The sequence below is a fragment of the Carettochelys insculpta genome, chromosome 3 (genome assembly GCF_033958435.1).
Source record: "Carettochelys insculpta isolate YL-2023 chromosome 3, ASM3395843v1, whole genome shotgun sequence".
Lineage (NCBI taxonomy): Eukaryota > Metazoa > Chordata > Testudines > Carettochelyidae > Carettochelys > Carettochelys insculpta.
The window spans coordinates 143,030,887-143,052,108 of record NC_134139.1 but is presented as its reverse complement, the minus strand read 5'-3'; the positions used below and the strand labels follow the sequence as shown (position 1 = coordinate 143,052,108).

At 43.4% G+C, this 21,222-nt stretch overlaps 1 protein-coding gene across 2 annotated transcripts in view; it reads right to left on the bottom strand.

Annotated features, from left to right (window-relative positions):
* The window catches only part of SNX14 (sorting nexin 14), a 70,766-nt gene extending 50,310 nt beyond the window's left edge, over positions 1-20,456 (bottom strand). For both annotated transcript variants that reach the window (XM_074990947.1, XM_074990948.1), the window contains exons 1-7: positions 20,199-20,456; positions 16,940-17,060; positions 16,134-16,210; positions 15,959-16,037; positions 8,740-8,783; positions 4,575-4,662; positions 857-941 (exon numbers count right to left, since the gene is read on the bottom strand). In XM_074990947.1, coding sequence (XP_074847048.1) covers positions 857-941; positions 4,575-4,662; positions 8,740-8,783; positions 15,959-16,037; positions 16,134-16,210; positions 16,940-17,060; positions 20,199-20,350 — 646 coding nt within the window. In that variant the 5' untranslated portion in view covers positions 20,351-20,456. The remainder of the gene's footprint in view (positions 1-856; positions 942-4,574; positions 4,663-8,739; positions 8,784-15,958; positions 16,038-16,133; positions 16,211-16,939; positions 17,061-20,198) is intronic.
* Positions 20,457-21,222: the final 766 nt, after the last annotated feature.

The window sequence follows — 21,222 nt, the reverse complement described above, 5'->3', positions numbered from 1 at the left end:
TTCACTGTTTGTTTGCTAAGCATGGTCTAACCCAGGCGTGTCCAACCTGCGGCCCGCAGGCCGCATGCGGCCCTGGACAGCTAGTAATGCGGCCCCACAAGATCGTAAACTTTTAACGTTATTATGTGATTTATATACATTAACTATAGTATATATTTTATATGTGGCCCAAGACAATTCCTCTTCACTCAATGCGGCCCAGGCAAGCCAAAAGGTTGGATACCCATGGTCTAACCTGCACATTGAGCCCTGAATTTCTGCAAAAAATTTGACTGTTAAGTACAGACAGTATGCCCACAGGCTGCATTACAAGTTACGCACTTGGATTGGTTGCATTTAATAAATCACTGGTGTGACTTCACAGTAGTACAAAATTATCATCATTTGTAGTTTTTTCCTAATAGTTTAGTTCTAGTTCAGATTGTAAATTATATAACAGTTTAGTTTAATAACTTTCACATGCATCCTTTATTATTACTCATCTGGAATTCACCATCTGGAATGCCTTAGGAAAAATATCTTAATTTTGCTTTGAACTGGATAGGAAATACATTCCTGCTCCACATATCCATAAAAGACCAGACTTCTAAATAAACTGTCTGTATTTTGACAGACCAGTCAAAAACCGTTTGCACTCAGTTCTCATTCATGTTTGGTCCCCTACTTCACAGACAAGCATCACAGCAGAAGGGCTGATGTTTTTCTTTTGTTTTATGAAGGCAATGACAGATTTAAGAAAGAATAAATTAGTAAAGTACTAGCAAGTGTGCAGCATCAAATGGTTTAGGCTTAGCAAACTTACAAAACATTTTAAATTTTCAAATTGTTACGGGATACATAAAATGTTTCACAGTACCTTTCTGCCTGGCTTTAGCTATGACTTCTATATGTTTCATTGCTGCCTTTAGCATTTTCTTTGTTATAACAGATGGAATGTCCACCTAAAAGAATAAATTTAATGTTAAGGAAAAAAAATCAATTCTCCCAAAGTTACTAAAAAAGATTAAAAGTATCTGTCAGTGCAATTTATGAGAAAAATTAAAATACCCATCTATAAGATTTAGGTTTCTGGGGGTTTTTTTAAGCAAATGTAACTAGCATGCTCATTTCTCATGAAAGCAAGGTACTTATACCAGTTAATACAGTAGAAAAGACCTGTTCCATAATGTGTTCTTTCAGATGCGTTGTTCATCTCCATACCACTGTAGGTGTGTGTGGTCGACACATTCACTGTGCCAGAAGCTTTCCCTGAGCAGTAACCAAGGGGAGCAGCTCTGGCACCCTCTAGAGTGGAGCCCGCATGGCGCAGTATAAGGGGGATTGTCCACTACCCATAATCTCAGCTCCTTTTTGCTAGAAACTCTGACAGCGGGGAAAGAGGGGTGGGTAGTGGAATGGATCTGGGCCACACATCTAAAAGAACACCAGTTACAGAAAATGGTAACTATCTTTTCTTCTTCCAGTGCTTGCTCACATCCATTCCACATCAGGTGACACCAAGCAGTACCCATGGAGGCAGGTAAGAGTTCATAGCCATGTAGACTATAACACTGCTTTGCTGAACTCAGCATCACATCTGGCCTCTCAGTGATGATATGAGACAGTGGAAGTGTATACAGAGGATCATGTCACAGCTTTACAGATGTCCTGGATCAGAATGTGTACCTGGAAGACTGCTGAAGACGCTTATGCTCTAGTTGAATAGGCTCAGACAATTGGCTTCAGTGGGATCTTTGCCAGCTCATAACGGGTCTTTCCGCAAGAGGTGATTCAGTTGAAAACACTCTGCAAGAAAACCACAAGGCCTTTGATCTGATCTGCAGTAGCAATGACGAGCTAGGTCAATTTGCAGAAAGGCTTTGTACTCTGCAAGTATAAAGCCAGGGTCGTCTGGATATCCAGGACTTGCAAATGCCTCTTCTCCACCATCTTGTGTGGCCTAGGACAGAACACAGGTAGCAATATATCCTGATTCTCATGGAAAGAAGACACCACCTTTGACAGGAAGGCTGGATGGAACTGTAGTTTGACCACGTCCTTGTAAGAGAACATATAAGGCAGTTCCGAGGTCAAGGCCTTGGCCACCACAGGAAAGCAGCCTTCCAGAAAATGGAATTGGAAACAGCAACCAACAGACTTGAAAGGCAGCTTAATAAGTCTGGAGAGGACCAGTTTAAGATCCCACTCTGGAACAGGTGGCTACATCTGCAGATAAAGTCCCTTGAAGCCCCTCAGGAATCTGTCATATCATGACAAAACACCATATGACCCTGGATCAGCTAGTGAAATGTGGAGACAGCCACAAGATACACTTGAATGGAAGGAAGAATGTATCTGACCCTGGTCCCTGTGCTTCAGTAAGCAGTCTAAGATGGACTGCACTGAAGAATTTGAGGGAGAGATGCTGCACTCTGATGCCCAGCAGGACACCCTTCCATTTGACCAGGTAGATCAGGCCTGTGGATGGCCTTCTTGCTTCCCAGGAGGACTTGCTGAGCCTCTTCTGAGCAGATACACTCCTCCAGGTTCAACCACAGAACATCCAACACCAACAGATGCAGAGACTTGAGGTTGAGATGTAGGATCTTATTGTGGTCCTGCAGCAGCAGGTCCAGATAATAGGGAATGGGCCAAGGAGGGTCCACTACCATGTTGAAGAGCATGCCAAACTAGTGTTGGCAAGGCCATGCTGGGGCAATCATGATAACCCATGAGCTCTCTCTCTTGATCTTTACTAGGACCCGGCTGATGAGAAGGACTGGCAGGAATGCGTACATCACACCCTTAGCCCATGACAGGAAGAAGGCATTGGTGAGGGAGCTCTTGCCCGGGCCCTTCTGGGAGCAAATCAAATGACACTTTCTGTTTTGGCTGGTAGTGAAACAGGTCTACTTGAGGAGCTTCCCAGCCCTGAAAAATCATGCAGGCCACATCTAAGTGGAGTAATCATTAGTAAGGATTCTATTTGACTGGGTTGTGGACAAGAGTACCATGGAATATAAAAGTTTCAGAAGAAGTGAGTATAAAAACTCAAAGCGGCAAAAGAAATTCTATATAGAAAGTATACTTCTTACATTAACAAAACTAAAGGAAGAAGATTTACTTGGGCATTAGACAACACCTCATACATAAAACTAGCAGATTTACCCATCCTTGCTTGGGTCCACAACTCAAAACCCTCCATGACCTTCCCCTTTGCCCCCAGCACTGAGCTGCTGTGGTTAGGGGAAAGGGGATCCTCCTCGCCATTCCCACTGGCGGTCACCCAGATAAGCCTGAGCCCCAACCCTCTGCCCCACCTTGAGATCTTCCCAGCTCTGAGCACCCTTCCATATCCCAAAACCCTCATCTGCAGACCCACCCTAAAGTTCACACCCCCAGCCCACAGACTGTAACCCCTCCTGCACCCTAACATCCAACCTAGGGCCTATATCCCACATTCCTACGCCACAACCCCTAGCTCCTTCCCAAACCTGGAGCCCTCATCCTGCACCTCAAACTCCTCATCCCTAACCCCACCCTAATGCCCACACCTTCAGCCAGAGCCCTTACATCCCAGCACTGAGTATGTCAATCACAGCTCCACCCTAGAGCCTATGTCTCTAGCTGAAGCCCTCATTCCTGCACCTAGCCCCTATGCACCAGCCCTGAGTCCCCTGCCATACTCAGAACCTCTTGGGCACATCCCTACCACATGAATTTTGTCGTGTGCACCAATATGAAAGTGATGTTTCACACATCATCACCTCTTTATCAGTGCATATTAGAAAATTCATTCTGCTCAGGGATGGAAAATATTAGAACACTGGTCTTAACCATTAGTTATTGGTGAACCTATCCTCCAGAAACTTATCTAGTTATGTTTTGAACTCAGTTATACTTTTGGTCTTCACAAGATCCAATGATTCCACAGGGTGATTGTGTGTTCTAGGAAGAAGTACTTTCTTGCGTTTGTTTCAAATCCTCCACTTATTAAAAAACACTACTCCAAATTTCTCCATATTCTCTCTTTTCTGTAAGGTTTACTGAGTCACAATCCTATTCCAGGTTCATCCTATTTTTCTGGCTCACCTTGGCTCAATTGTCTTTCACCATCCACTCAGTTATGTCTAGTTTGAGGATTACTCTTGCTTTGTGACAATAGCAGCATTAGTCTGTATTCTATCAAAACAAAAAAAGCAGTCATGTAGCACTTTAAAGACTAACAAAATCGTTTATTAGGCGATGAGCTTTCGTGGGACAGACCTGATCAGATCTGAAGAAGTAGGTCTGTCCCACGAAAGCTCATCGCCTAATAAACGATTTTGTTAGTCTTTAAAGTGCTACATGACTGCTTTTTTGTTTTGATGCTTGCTTTGGTGATTGTCTCTTTTGTTTTAGGAGAAGTAATTCCATTCCAAGAAAATGGAATGTGCCTGGCACAACCAAACCTTTACAATCCTTTAAGCTATAAAAGGATGCTGTACAGTGAATTTGGTGGGCCTAGCTCTTACCCTTTTAGGAGGAGTACTTGATCTAACAGAAAAACTCTCTAAAATATACAGTTGATGAAGTTCCCTCTAAGCCGCTTTTACCTTCTGAATTCTGCGAACTAATACAGATGCAAAAAACCGCAATGTTATTCTCAGCTCATCTATGAAGGATTCATCGTCGGTAACATTCCTGAAAAGATTTAAAACAAATCATGATGAGTAAACTGAAGAAAATATTAGTGTGAACTTAACCCATTCATGTTACATCTGACACTTCCAAAAGAAAGAATAAAAACATTAAAAGGTGGCATTTGAAAGCATTAGAATTATCTCCAACCTAAATGAAAGCACCAAAACTGGGCAGGACCTGCTAGTGACTGGCCCTCTAGTCAAGCACATAAACCTATGGGCATCTAATATAGATACATTTGTTTTCCTAATTAGCTGTGACTTGAGAGGCATGGGTAGAGCAGGAATTACATTCTAAATCATGTTCTAATGTTGACTAATTGCATGATTTTGAGCAAGTAACTTCTAATTCACTTTCCCATCTGTCTTTTTTTTTTTTGGTCTGTTTTTTGTTTGTTTGTTTTTTATTTAAATAAACAGTTACCCAGTTAGGTGGAACATAGTTAGCGTCAATTAATGTTTTCAAAGCTTTATGAAGAAAAATGCAATATGTATTTAATATCATCAACAGGGCTGTCTGAGACTTTGCATTTCCAGCCAATGAGAAATTCTGAAATTTCAGAATGTTTTATTTTAACAAGTCAAAATGTTTCTACTCTTATATTATATTATAGATTTCAGGATTTCCTAAAAAAAATTAGATGAATTTTATAACATTAAGAAAGCATGTCCCACCCTTGAAATCTGCCCCTTCCTACAAAGATGCTTCTGCTGAGTGCCTCATTTTTGTGTTGAGGGGAAAAAATAGCTTTCACCAAACAAGCAAACAGAGAGAAGGGATTAAACAGAAGAATAGGAAAAGAAAATATCCTAGATATTAAACAAATTGATTGCCATTAAGGCAAACATACTAAGAAGATTTGCCCTTAAGTAAAAATAATCCTCCTGTTTTGCATACTACCCATCAAGCCATAGCTTCAGAAAATTTCCCCAATTCACACTGCTAGTTGACTGCTTTTTATTATCAATATGCTACAGTGTTTAGAGGACCCAGTAATGACTAGGCCACCGTTATGCTAAGCACAATACAAACACAAAATTAACATTTTGAACTCCATGATTCCTACATGAACTATCATGAATCAAAGTCTCTCTGTTACTCAGAAGTAACATAGAAGATACAGTGTCCCTAGATTCTCCACCAATCTTAAATGGTAAAGTATTGAGTGTCCTCCTTAAATATTTTATTTAAAAGGAACACCACAAAATGACTTCTGGACTTAATACACTTTAAAGCAGTGTTTCTCACAATGTAGTTTGTGGCTCTCTCTCCATGTTCTCCTCCCTCCTCTCCACCAAAATATGGACAACTGGAGCAGCGTGGGTTGCAGAGCCAGGTAAGCAACCCTCATATCTGTCCTATGCCCAGATCATGGATCCTCATCACCCTCACATATTCACTCCCACTGAGATCCTGCACCACCAACCTACCCCTCTCCCAAATGCTGCATCCATTCTCCCTCCTAGATCCCGCACCCCCTTCCCACTCCTGCACACTTCCATTCTCCTTATATACCTACCCCACACTGCTCCTGCACCTTCCCTCTCACCCAGACACCACCTACCCTATTTCCTTTCTACACACTGAATCACTCATTTTTGACCCACTCTAGGGCTGCTTACAAAATCTACTAGCCCTGGGCCCCCAGAAGAAATCGGGTATGTGGGAAGTCCTGAACCTCAGTACTTCCTCCCCCACACCATGAGGCTGGAAGGATGTGAGATGTCTCAGTCAGGGGCCACATCAGAGATGGTAGATTTTTTTCCCCCTTTTCCTTCTCACTTGTATGGCCTCCAGTTGATTTTTCTGTGGGTCAGTGGCATCCAATCCAAAAAAGGTTCCCCACCCCTGCCATAAATAAAGACAAGGCTGAAACCTTCTGTTTTGGACATAAAAGTTTTTAATTTATTTAAAATGAAAAGTTTAAATATATACCCCTTTATGTTATAAAATATAAAAATAAGATCTAAAACAGGGGTCAGCAAACACCAGCACACACGCCAGGAGTGGCACGAAAGCTGATTTGCATTGGCAAGCAAGACAGGAGCTCAGCCATGCCCCTCCTCCCCCATGCATCCAAGAGCGTGCTCAAAGCCAGGCCACCTGTGGATTAACAAATATCAGCTAATGCTACCAATCACTGAACAGTAAAGCTCCGCATCTTAATTTATTTATTAATGAACCTGTTTTAAGTAGTAGGACTAGTGGTGACTTTAAAAAATATCACTGGCACTCAGACTGTACACAGAAATCGAAAAGTCAAATTTCAGCACTCTGCCTCGGAAAGGTTGCTGATCTCTGATAATAAAATATACACCCTCACTTATGTTTAACCTGGGTATTTACATTGTTATGATCCAGTAGCCTAATATGAATATCTTAGTATTTAACATATTTAGAGATAAAGTGAATGCAATTTGTTATCATGGGTGGCTGGCTGGCAGTATGCAGTAAGATTTGTGTTAAACCTGGTGGGTCTTGGGTCACAAAGTTTGAGAACCACTGCTTTAAAGTTTACTCAGCTAATGTAAGAGAGGATAACCAGGAGCTTATCAATTCTGGTAACGAACAACAGGCTCCCTCTGCTGTCTGCACTGAAGCATATTCTCTTTGTTCAGTATATTGTAACTGGCACTTATACAACCAAAGCAAAGGCATAACAAAAATAGAAAAATGTAGACTACAGTTACATATAAAAATAAAATGGAGAAACAGAACACACAAAAATTCTGAACTTCCAGTGGGTAAGAGACACTTCACAGTAAAATGACGACTGTAGTGGACCAAGTCTTTTAATGAATTTCAACTTTAATAAGGGAAAAGTCAAATTCAGAGTTACTTGGTGAAATTCAGTGTCCTATTTATTTTAGAAATACAAATATACCAAGAATTAAAATGCTTAAGTTATTTTCCTCCAAAGTGCTTAGAAGCTGCACAGCAATACTCCTGTAGGTTAAAACACAAAGTACAAGAAATCCAAACTGGTCCCAGTCTTGCAAAGTCACTGACATTCATGCTTTACTTTAAGCAGTTGAAGAGTCTCATGTGAGTTCAACAAAACTATTCAAATTCTTAAAATTAAGCATGCGTAGAATCTTTGCACAGTCAAAGCCTTAGCTCCTATCATGAGTGTATTTTCATTTTTTTCTTTCTTTCTTTTAAAGGACAAAACAGTTTATTTTTAAATTAAAACATTACATGAAATATAGTGTAAAGGGCTACGTTAGAATCATAGCTCATAAAAGAGGATTTTTAAAGTCCTTGCAGTTTTTGATCCCTTTATCATGATTGCAGAAAAATGTCTTCTTCCAGAGAAGTCTCACTAAGATACAAAGTGTTTTTATAATTTCCAGATAAATCTCACAAAAATCTTTGCACTATATTTAATTTACAAGAAATTGATCAATGCTACTTACAGGACCTAAGTAACAACATTGTTAAACTGATTAAAAAATAAAGATTTTTTTTCCAACACAAAAACTCAATACAGGGGATCCTAGCTATAAGTCACTTCGCTATAAGTTGTTTTGCATATATGTTGTTAAGTAATTCAGGAAAGCAGATTCATTATAAGTCACACTGATCCGCATTTACATCGCTGAGGGACCAAAAGTCAGGAACATAATGAAGCTTTGGGGGTGGCCGGCACTTTAGGGGCCATGGGAAGTCATGGACGACAGACAGGAAGGTGCAGGGAACTGGAATGGAGCCAGTGGGGACTGACGGAGAGCTGCAGGGAGCGAGCTTATCTTCTTCTATTTATTTATTTGTTCATCTTTCTATTTATCTATTTATTCTATTTATTTATGGTTTTTTGTGGGTTATAGATACATTATACATATGACATGTGTAAACTGTATGTGCTGGAAACATATCTCAAGCTAATTACATTATTCCTCATGGATATTAATTCCCCTTTATAAGTTGTTTCACTATAAATTGCATTATTTAGGAATGTAACTTGGACTTATAATGAGGACCCCCTGCATGTATTTGTAAAAACAGGCCTTTTCATGTACTATTTTGAATGAGTGGTCATTGTTAGAAGAAAAAGTATTATTTGTGGAAAACACATACCTGTACCATGGATTAACAAAATTTTCCAGCACCAGTTCAAGCACCTGTGTGGAATAAAACCAATCACATTACAAAATAAGGAATCTATTTGTTCTGCATCCTTATTTCAAGAGCTTAAAAAAAAAAAAAATACACAAATATATTTTCCAACTTCAGCAAATGTGTACATAACTTTAAAGTGACCAGGCTAAAAGTGAAGAAACAAAAATCATTGGGTAGAAAAGAATGTATAAAAAATCTGGAGATAAGGAAAAGAGGAATGTATTTCGAAACAAATAATGTCAGGGTGAAAGCCACAAACTTAAATGTTCTATGTAGAACACGCTTTCTATGGGCATCCAAAGAAGAAACCATGGCTGCCAGGAAGAGGTAGTGAGAGAGGTCTAGGGATGAAGTACTCAACAGCAAGTAAGAGCAATGAGCCTGGGATTAGCTGAAAAAAAGCAAGACCCTTGAAAATTAATGTCTTAAAAAGCAGTGATCCAATGGTCAAGATGATATTTGCCTCTGAGAAGACGAAGTGATCCTAGGTGGTAGAAAAGAAAGTCATTCATGATGCTGCTGGTTTCTGGATTTCCTCGGCGCTCCATTTGACCATGGCGGTCAATAAAATGGCTTACAGGATGTTTGTCAATCAAATTGATGGAGGGACAAATTAGACTGACAGATGAAAGAACTATCCCACCCCCACATGCCCAAGAAAGTAAAACACTGTTCCACAGGTCTCTATTTAAAAACATGAAGCTGAGAATCAAAAATAAACAAACAAAACAAACAATAATACATTTACAATGAAAAGACCTCTGACCAAGGAACTATATATTCTTTTGTGATACTGGCTATAGACCCCTTTTGCCTGTAAGTTATGTGCTTGTGCGGCTGCTCAGGAGAGGGTCCAATGCCACCCAGATGATTACCAGACTGACCACAGCTAGGTTTTCCTATTTCTACGGGTGCTGCATATTCACAAATGTCTCGATGCACATAAAAATGTATTCTGCACATGGATGGAAAAAAATTCACACGCTAATGGAAAAGATTTGAGGAAACATTGTTATAGACATCTCCAATCGGCTTTCTTTCCACAATAAAATGTTGGCATTGTTTATGCTCAACTCTAAAGTGGGAGGGTGACCCAGCTCTCCACCCCTAAAAGGGGCAGGGCCAAAGGCCAATGCAGCAGGGCTGGGGCAGTCAGTCCTGGGCCCCCTCAACTCCCAGATCCCTCAGAGACACATGCCAAGTGGTGTACAGCTCTCTGCAGCATTTCAAAGGGATCCAGAGCTTCAGCTGCCACTGTGGCTGGGGCTTCGGTCCCCTGTAAAATGCTGGGCCTGCGGCAACTGCCCCCTCCTCACACCACCTTCCCCCCGCCCCCCAGTCAGCAGGCCTATTTATGCCACAAAGTGTCTCAAAAGTTCATTGATCAAGAAGTAGGTAACTCTACACTGTAAATATATTACTGGTAGATAATTCAAGTAAGTAATTTCTAAGCAATTTTGCAATCCAATTAATTTTATGCAACTTGTAACATTTAAAACTGTATATCACACCTTGAACTCAGCACAAGATGAACGGGTCAGCATAAGACAGATTTCATACAACTTAAATGAGCTGCAGTGTCATTCTACAACCCTGAGTTTGCAGTGGAAACATGAAAAATTATGCTTCACTCCAGCCTCAAGTCCATTCCATCTTCTTTCACACTTAACTGGAGAACTGAGGGATGTTGATATGGTTTCACAATTCTCTAGTCTAAGATATATGACTGTAGTATTACCATACAAACAACAACTTTAGCACACTTTGTCAGCCTCCAGGCTATTTTCATTGAATTTGTTTGCTAAGAATCTGCTTCTTAATAAAAATTCTGAACATGTTAATCTCTTGATGGGGCTGAACTACAGGTACTAACAAGTTTGCTAATGCGAGCTCCTCAACTCTTACTGCTCTGAAGATATGCACTGTGCACTGTCAAGATGTAAAAACGTCAGCTATTGCACTAAAAAGTGCACGTTTAGAAAGGAAATTAGGGTGTATGGGGTGTACAGGGAAGGGTAGTACCTCTGTTGGAGGGATTTGTCGTACCCCTTCGGGGGTACTCCGTCCACTTTGGTCCCCGCCTGTCACTCAGCTCTCACTTGGGGCTCCAAGAAGCTGCAGCATGCGCACTGGCCACACCCCGCGCAACGGCTTCGACAGGCTGGCCAAACCAGGTGAGTGTAACCGATGGGGCTCAAACCCTCGGTGAATTTTCGGATGTGCCTACCCAGCATGTGAAGTCAGTTCCAGCGGACTGGGCGGAAGAGATCATTTAAATCCAACGGCCAAGAAAGCGGTTCTGCAATGCTTTGTGGAAAGTGAAGGGCTTGACAAGGCACGAAAGACGTCAAGGCCATCCACTGCAACCAAAGAAGTTTCCAGTTGTGTCAATTCTACATACCACTGGTGCCTGGCTTCCAAGGTCGAGAGAGTGGGATTGCTCCCGTGCACCAGCTCTACCACTTAAAAAGCTTTCCTGCACAGGTCCTGTGCAAATCATCATATCATCACATCACCCAAGTCCTGCGGCGATGGGGGAGGGACGAAGTGACAGGTGGAAGTTACCACTGGGAGTCGTAGTCCCAATCCTGCACGTAGGCGGCCTATGGACAAGTGGTTGTCCAGCTCTGTACCTGGGGCAGCAGAGTCTCCCGGCAGCATCCCAGGCATCTGTGCTGTCCTAGAGAGGACTGCTCTGCTCACCCTAGTAAGGGAGGGGCCTACAAAAGGTGGCCTAAAAATTGCCTGCCCTACAACGATAACTGGCCAGCAAGCCGCAGCTGGCAGTTCAACCCTACTTGCGGTTGAAACCAAAAGAAAAATTTGAGAAAACTTACCACTGGTGTATGGAATGTTCGTATTCTCATGGATCGAGAAGCTGTTGCAGGACCTGAGAGAAGGACAGCTCTCATTGCTCGTGAACTAGTCTGCTATAACATCGATATAGCAGCACTGAGTGAAACAAGTTTGGCTGGGGAAGGTTTCTTGAGTGAACCAGGAAGTGGTTATACCTTTTTCTGAAGGGTAAGGCTGAGACAGAGAATAGAATACATGCAGTCGGTCTGGCAATAAAAACCTCATTGATGCATCAACTCCCAGACCTTTCAGTGAGTATCAATGAAATATTGCTGAAACTACGCTTCCCACTAAACGTCAAACGTCATGCCACCATCCTCAGTGCATATGCACCCACTTTAACATGCCCTGACAACTCAAAGGAACAATTCTATGAAGATCTCGACAGGCTGATCAAGGCCACAGCTGCAACAGACAAACTACTCCTACTTGGAGATTTCAATGCCCGAGTTGGGGCTGACAACAAGAACTGGAAAGGAGTACAGGGCCACATGGTGCAGGCAAAATGAACAGCAATGGACTACTCCTTTTGAGCCTTTCTTCTGAAAATGACTTGACTATTACCAATGCTTTGTTCCGACAAGCGGATAAATACAAAACAATGTCGATGCACCCTAGGTCTAAACAGTGGCATCTGATAGATTATGCCATTGTCAGAAGGTGAGACATCTGAGACGTACTGATCACCAGAGTAATGCAAGGCGCAGAGCGCTGGACAGATCACAGATTAGTCAGGATGTCTCTTCAACTATACATCGCTCCCTCTCGGCACAAATGCCTTAAGCATGTGCGACCTGCTTTTAACACAGCCAAACTGAAGGATGCCCAATGTTCAAACAATTTTCAGAAGAGTCTCGATGATAAATTAACATCTCATGGTCAACTGGTTGGTACTGTAACCGAAAAGTGGGATCAGTTCAAGCAGATAGTGACTGACACAGCAATAACAACATCGCTTGGACCAAAGAAAAGAACACATCAGGATTGGTTCGATGAGAACCAAGAAGAAATACGTTCAGCACTGGAAGTAAAGAGAAAAGCCTTTATTGAATGGCAGAATGACCCCTCCTTAGCCTCCAAACGGGACCATTTCAAGCACCTTCAGAGCAAAACACAGAAAGACCTCCACCAGACACAAGACAGCTAGTGGGAGAGCAAAGCCAAAGAAATTGAGCACTACGCTGAGACCCACAACTCGAAGATGTTCTTTAGTGCTATTAAGACTGTCTACGGACCTTCTAAACCAAGGGCTACCCATTGCTCTCATCAGACAACACAATGCTGGTCAAAGACAAAGAGAACATCAACGAAAGATGGCGAGAACACTTTAGCAACCTCCTCAACAGACCATCAACCGTGAACAACAACGTCCTCAGTGAAATTCCACTACAACCCGTCCTGACAGATCTTGACTTTCCGTCCACTACAGATGAGATTAAGAAAGCTGTTAGCCAGATGAGTTCAGGAAAAGCGCCTGGAAAAGATGGGATTCCAGCAGAAATATATAAAGCAGCAAGTCCAGAAGCACTAGCAGCGTTCCATAGCGTGATCATCAGCATCTGGGAGGATGAAAACATACCACAGGACCTCCACAATGCTATTGTCTCCCTTTTCAAGAATAAAGGCAGCAAAGCAGAATGTGGAAACTACAGAGGCACATCCCTCCTCTCCATTGGAGGGAAGATCACCACCCACATCATCTTGAACTGCCTAATAGTCAGTATTTCCTGGGCAAATCTACCTGAAAGTCAATGCAGTTTTCGACCTGGCCGGAGCACAGCCGATATGGTGTTCTGTCAGACAAATACAAGAGAAGTGCATTGAACAGAACATGCACCTGTAGGCTGTCTTCATAGATCTGACAAAGGCGTTTGATACCGTCAACAGGAAAGCCCTTTGGACCATTCTAATACGACTTGGCTGCCCAAGAAAATTTGTCCAGATTATACGCCTTTTCCATGATGACATGACAGGAAAGTACTGTCTAAGGGAGCCACATCAGCTCCCTTCAACATCACCAATGGCGTGAAACAAGGATGTGTTCTCGCTCGTGTCTTATTTAACCTGTTCTTTGCATGTGTCCTTAACCATGCAATGAAAGATCTGGACCAAGGTATATACTTGAAATACCGGCATGATGGTTCACTTTTTGACCTCTGTCGCCTGAATGCAAAGACTAAGACAGTGCAGAAACTCCCTTCTGAGGCACTCGTTGCCGACGACTGTGCCCTTATGGCTCACACTGAAAACGATCTTCAACACATTGTCAGCAAGTTTGCTGAGGCCTTGCAACTTTTTGGACTAACTATCAGCCTCGGAAAGACAGAAGTTCTCCATCAACCTGCACCTGGATCAAATGCTCCTGTCCTGAGTATCTCCATAGATAGCACTCGGCTTAAAGTAGTGGAGAACTTTAAATTCCTGGGTAGTGTCATATCCAGTGATGGATCACTGGATAATGAGATCAACACGCGAATATCCAAAGTGAGCCAGGCACTTGGCTGTCTGCATGTCAAAGTTCTAAACCACCACAACATCTGGATGTCAACAAAACTGCTTGTGTACAGAGCTGTTGTTCTCTCATCTCTTTTGTACAGCTGCAAAACATGGACACTATATAGGTGTCACATCAAGCAGCTCGAAGCATTCCACATGCGCTGCCTCTGTCACATCATGAAGATCCGCTGGCAAGACAAAGTGCCCAATCTTGAGGTCCTCAAGAGAGCCCAGATGACAAGCATCGAAATGATGATTATGAAGTCACAACTACGTTGGACCAGTCACGTCAGCCGCATGGATGCCAACAGAATCTCTCGCCAGCTTCTGTATGGTAAACTCTCCCAGGGCATCCGGCGTATAGGTCGTCCACAGAAGCACTGCAAGGATACCATCAAAGACAATCTGCAGTACAGCAGTATCAAACCTAGGGACCTTGAGGACGCCGCCAGTGACAGAACACAGTGGCGTGCAACAGTCAGAAATACCTGCATTGCCTTTGAGGAAGACCACTGCCAGCGTCTACAAGAGTCACGCGAATGACATCACAGAACATCAGCAATGCACAACCCACAGATTGCAAACTTCTTGCAAAATGTGCACCTCTAGAATTGGCTTATACTGTCACCAGAGGGCACACCATAAGACCAATAACAGATGATCTGCACAGATTTATCATCGGATCGATGGACTACCATTATTATTATTTATAGGAAGGAAATAACTCTCGACCGTTGGTAGTAAGTAACTTCTTTGGGTAATCATTACACATCTTAATTATCTGTATGATTTACTATTTTAAAGAACCCAAAAACATGCTGCTTCCTTCTCGTAAACAAATGCCCCCAACCCCATCTTACAGAACTTTAACCTAAATTTAGGTCACAAAAGAGTGCATAACAGTAGACTGGAATGAACAAGGGATAAAAGAGGACATTTGATTATTTAGAATTGGGATAGTGTGACAGTCCTGGATTTATTCTGGTGCCTCATTTCAAGTATGCACTTACTTTTAAAGATTTTATAATTGACAGTGATGAGGAGCCCAATAACTCTTGGTAAATTGTTACAGTGGTGAATTATACCCATTTAAAAATCTGTGCCTTATTTCAAGTCATATTCTCTAGTTTCAGCTTTCAGCCACTGACTTTTATTAAACCTTGGTCTGCTAGATTGAAGACCCTTTCATTACAAATTTTCTGTTTCCCATCTAGGTACTTATAGACTGTGATCAAGTCACACCTTTACCAGTGTTCCCCTAATTTTATCCATCCATGCACAGAATAAAGTTTGTTATGTGTACGGAGGCATGTTTGGATGTCCACCACCAATAGAAACACATGCATGCCAATGTGGGCACCATGCTAATTGGCTGAGCAGTACCTGAATATCTCCTGGGCAGCTGCCCAAGTGATCAGTTTACAGGGAATACAGACCCGCACCCTCTATTACAGAAAATAAGAGGACTGAGTTCCCTGAAGGGATAAGGCATGCTTTCCAGTCCTTTAACCATTCTCATGGCTTTTCTCAGAACTCTCTTCCATTTTCCAACATCCTTTTTGAACTGAGGATGTCAAAATGGGACACAGTGGGACAGAAGCAATTGCAACAGTACAAAATATAGAGGTAGTATCGTTTTTCTATTCCTCTTAGATTTCATATTTTTAATACATACAAGAAATGTGATTGGCTCACTTCTGATGCCCAAAAATAATGACAAGGCTTAAGGAAGGATCTGAATGATAAAAGGTTCATTGTTTTGGATTCCCATGCACTGAAATCATGTCAAATAATTTACATTAATTGACAATTAAACAACAGTTACCTCTGAGAGAGAGGCATCAACTTTGGAAGATACTTTCAGATCCAGCCATGGCTGGTAGTTTTCCAGAAGCAATGCACGTCTGTAAGAAACAGACAACATTTAATAAAATATTTTTTTGCCCCAAAGTATAAAATGTAAAAACAGTTATGATAAGAAGTGTCAAATATTAACTTACCTATGCCTTTTGCATTTGACCTTACCACACACAGCACAGCTGTGACCTTGGGGAAACAGCTCCTGTAATTCTAATTGCTAAGAAAGAAAAAAAAAAAAGTTATTTTTTTCAAAACCATCTTTCTCAATGCACTTATATATTAGACAATTGGCTTTTATTGTATGTTATTAAATATCACAGGTTGTTTGATTTTTTTGGTGGGGGGTCAGGACAGAGGGGTGAATTTAAAGATAATTAAGTTAGTGAAGTACCAAATGGAAGCAACTTAATAAAACAACGAACAGATTCAAAATAACCCATCAACATTCTAAACTCAGCAGGAAGGTGATTTAGAATTAACAATGTTTCTTTCTTTAAAACTAAAATTTCACATAAATCAGGCTGACTATAGCCAGCAAGATATACTCTGAACTCATTTTGTCAATGGTCATTATTATTGAGGCAGCAATTGTATTGTTTACATTGACAACTGCATATTTCTAGACCTCAAGCATCATAGATTCTTGGAAGACTAAGGTTGGAAGACACCGCACAAGGTCATCCAACCCGCCTGCTCAAAGCAAAACCAAGCCCAACAAGTAATGAGGCCCTAAACCTGCAAACACACTTAACTTGATACATGTAAAGAGTTCCATTGTTGTCAACAGATATATTTGCAAGACTAGTGCGTTCATTTGTATCAAAAGACTGTTCACTGTAGAAGGTTACAACAGTAAAAGAACATAACATCTAAAAAAATGAGTTTATACACATTGCTACAAAATAAATGGAGAAAAATTAGATAAACGAAGAAAAATTAAGGTTACCTTAGGTTTATATTTTATTGTAAAAAGAATATTTGGTAAGAGAGAATCCGGTCCTAATATGCAGTAGAATGTGACAATGCCAGCAACAAATGACCAGAAGATCATTAAAACATGAAGATACCTTGTAAACAAACAAACAAAAATACAGTTGTATAACAGGGTTCCTCAAATTTCACTACACTATATGACTCACTTCTGATAACAAAAATTACTACATGCCCCAAGAGAGAGGACCAAAGCCTGAGTTTGACTGCTCTGGGTGGGGGGAGGTCAAAGCTGAAGCCTAAGGGCTTCAGTTTCTGGCAGAAAGCCTGTTATTTGAGCCCCACTGCCCAGGGCTGAAACCCTCAGGCTTTGGCTTCAGTCATGGGCCTCAATAAGTTCAAGTCAGCCCTGGCAATCCCACAGATGTATAACAAGGTAGACAATTCCATATGGTATATTTACAGCAGAATTTTTTCAAGATGACATCTGAACACAAGTATTTCTTGTGGAGACTACTGAAATTAAGTGAAACACTAACAGAGAAGGAGCTGTGCTAGTCTATACACTATCAAAACAAAAATCACTCAAGTAGCACTTTAAAGACTAGCAAAATAATTTATTAGGTGATGAGCTTTCATGGGACAGACCCACTTCTTCAGACCAGAGCCAGACCAGAACAGACTCAATATTTAAGGCACAGAGAACCAAAAACAGTAATCAAGGAGGACAAATCAGAAAAAAAAATGATCAAGGTGAGCAAACCAGAGTGTGGAGGGGTGGGGGAGGAAGGTCAAGAATTAGATTAAGCCAAATACGCAGATGAAACACAGTGAAACACCGTCAGGAGTTTTCAAACTGGTGGGGGTCACAACAGCTCAAGGGGTGAAGAGGTAATTACATGCAGGTTATAAGCTTTCAGTCCCTAGATACAAACAAGAAGTCCTGTGGCACCATATAAACTAACAGATATATTGGAGTATAAGCTTTGGAGGGCAAAGACCCACTTCAGCAGATGCATCTGACAAAGGGAGTCTTTGTCCACCAAAGCTTATGCTCCACTATATCTGCTTGTATACAAGGTGCCACATGAGTTCTCGTTGTTTCTGTGGATACAGACTAACACCGCTATCCCTCTGATACTAGTCCCAAAATGACACTGCTGCAGCTTTCAACCGCAGGTAGCCAAGATAGATTGCTCTCAGCGCCTTGGGGGATAGCAGGGTGTTACACTCAGAGGCTTGCTGTTTGAAAGGTGTCACCAATTCAAAAAGTTTGAGAACCGCTGCTCTGTGTACTCATGAACAGAGACTTCTATCAACAATTGGAGCTTTTAATTACCTAAATCTAAGGTGGACTCATCCAGACACAATCTTAGTAAAATAGCACTAACACAGTCCATTACTTCAAATCATATTACAAGTATAACTAATCTCCACATCTCAGAAGTGAGTACTGTCCTGCAGGTCTACCTTCAGACTAGACAACACTTCATTGCTGCTTAATCTGATACTGAACGACAATCCAATAAATTATATAACATTTTATATTTCCCTAATATACCTGAACCTCTTTAATCTGGCAACCTTAGGAAACAAGTGAGGGAGGGCAGGCGTGTGCGTATGTGAAGGGCTGAGGTGCTTACTTTACACCCTGTTCTTGGGAGCTCAAGTAGCCACATGCCACCCACCACTACGGAAGCAATAGGGAAAAGCTGCAGAGGAAGCATATTGCTCTGCTGCCATTCCCCCAAGTGAGAGCAGAAGGCAAACAGCAGCACACAGAGCTGCTTTCTCCTCTGTACTATGGGTGCTCCTGGATTGGAGGTCAAGTGTAGTACTGTTCTATCATTAAAAGATGGCTTTTTTAACCTTGGTATGATAGGCAAGTCTGAATACCAATTTTGTACAAGGACTCAGCACTCTCTACCTTCAGTGCTCTCGGGGAATGGTTTACATTTGTTTTTTTCTACTGAATTGTGAGTACAAATAATGGATGCTGAAGAAAGATTTTAGTTTGTATCACAATTACCTCTTTTATCACTGTACTGGATGTAGCTGATAAATGTTCCCCTGTCTGGGAACCTTTTGTTAAATTTTAACCAACCTAAACTAGCACTCCCTTCCAAGTCAACCAGTAAGTCTAGTCTTACCAGTGTGTTAGTCTCTCACTGAAAATGCCTTGGGACAAAAACATAAGCATGTGTACACTCTATAGCACAGAATCAGCACCTAGATTTTATGAGGCCTGTACTATATATTTTATAAATAACTGCTGTGCAGACTGTGTGTATTTTATGATTATAATCTTGGGATGATATGTTGCTAGGCTAGACTTCAACACACACAAAATAGGGAAACTCTGGAGATGAGGTAAGTAAAGAGAGTGACAAAAAAAACAAAACACAAAAACCCAAGCCCACCCCTGAATGACTATACAATCACATGTTGGGAGCAGTTTTCCCTGTAAGCTGTGCAGATAGTTATGAGAAATTCAGATGCTTCCTAACTGACAAGCAGAGTGCCCACAGATAGAAAACCAAAAACTATTGGTGGTGCACATCTGCACATGCCTCAGTGCACATAAAAATGTATTCCACACAAAGATGGAAAAAATCCACACGCGGAAAACTTTAGAGGAAACACTGGCTGGGAGTACTATCACACACTTGTACTGAACCCCAGTTACTGAGTCACATCATAGACCAAGAAGAATTATGGTTTCCTCTCCCATGACATACATGTGAATGTGAAGCAAGACTGGGGTCAAGGAAGGGTAAAGGCAGAGTGTATTACTTTGGGGCTCTGGGGCTCTCAGTTTGGCCTCTCACTACAAACCTTCTCTTGAACTGCCAACGGGGAAGGAAGACTATTAGGGAGAGAAGAGAATGTTGTTTGTCGCGACTGCTCCAAACTTAATGGAATAAACAGGAAGCCACGTAAACTAAACTAAACAGCTGCTCCTGACCGCGGCTAGCGGGATGCTCAGGAGCTGGCAGACAGACCTCAGCCCGTGCCTGGGGGAGGGCTGAGCACTCACGGCCTCTCCCCACCACAGCCAGCGGGATAACAGCCCCTCGCAGCCGCTCCCGGGCGAGCTCTTGTCACCGGGACGGCGGAAGCCAGTTCCCATCGTATCGTCCCCCGCTCCCCACGGCCAGCGGGTAGGGGAGCTCCTCCCCTCCTCCCCAACGGTCGCCCGCCCCCTCGAGACCCTTCCCGAGAGAGCGGAAGCGGGAACACGCGGCAACGACGCGAGCCCGCGCGAGGACCGTTACCGGTTCAGCAGGAGGGTGACGCCGCCGAGCCCCAGCACGGCGCCGCACAACAACGGGTACTGGCGGAAGGCCTCCCGCAGCGCCTCCAGCCCCCGCGCGCGCCGCCTCAGGTGCTCGCACGCCGCGCGCGCCCGGGCCCGCCCCCACCCCATAGCCGCTAGCGGGGGAGGGGCGCGGCGCACCCAGAGCGGAGACCCCCGAACCCACAACACAGCGACGCTGAGGGAGAAAGGAGCCGCTTCCGCTCTCTGTCACCTGACCCCGCCGCCACGTGATCGCACTAGCGTGCGTCGCGTATCATGCGTGCAGCTCGAGGCGGCGGCGCCATGGTGACGGGGGCGGGGTGCTGGGACTCGGCTGAGCTGGAGACGGATGGCGAAGCTCCGATGAGGGGCATCCAGCGGCGCCGGCGTGCCCCGAAGGCTCGATGGGTCCTGCCACCCCGCGCCCGGGTGGGCTGCGCGACTCCGCCGCGGACGTCCCGGGTCCGGACCTACCGCGGCGGACTGGGCGAGGCCTGGGCTGCCCTCAAGATGGCTGCGCCGGTGGGGCGGAGCGCGGGAGGTGCCGGGGTGGGGAGCCGGGTTAGAGCGGGAGAAAAGGCCTGCTCCGCCAGGCAGCCGGACCCGAGCCGGCCAGTCGCGAGAAGTTGGCGGTGGTGGCGGCGAAGTCTGGCCGAGAGGCCCGGCGCAGGGGGCGGAGCCTTCACTGAGTGGGGTGAAGCTGCGGGAGCGGGGCGCCGCCGTGGCCGACGCTGCTGTGGCGGTTGCGGGGGTTCGGCGGGAGGCGGCCCGGTGGAAACGGGGCTGGGAGAGGGGCTGGGAAAGCCGACCCGCTTCCGGCTTTTAGCTGTTTCCCCAGCCTGCGTTACGAGCCGCACGCGGCCACCCCGGTAATGGCTGCTGCTGGCTCCATGGACTCCGCCTCAGTTACTGATTCTCGGTCCCTTCCCTTTCCTCTCTTTTACATATCGTTCTTGGCACGAGCCACGCCGGGTCCGAGGGACTCTTGTGGGGAGAGCTGG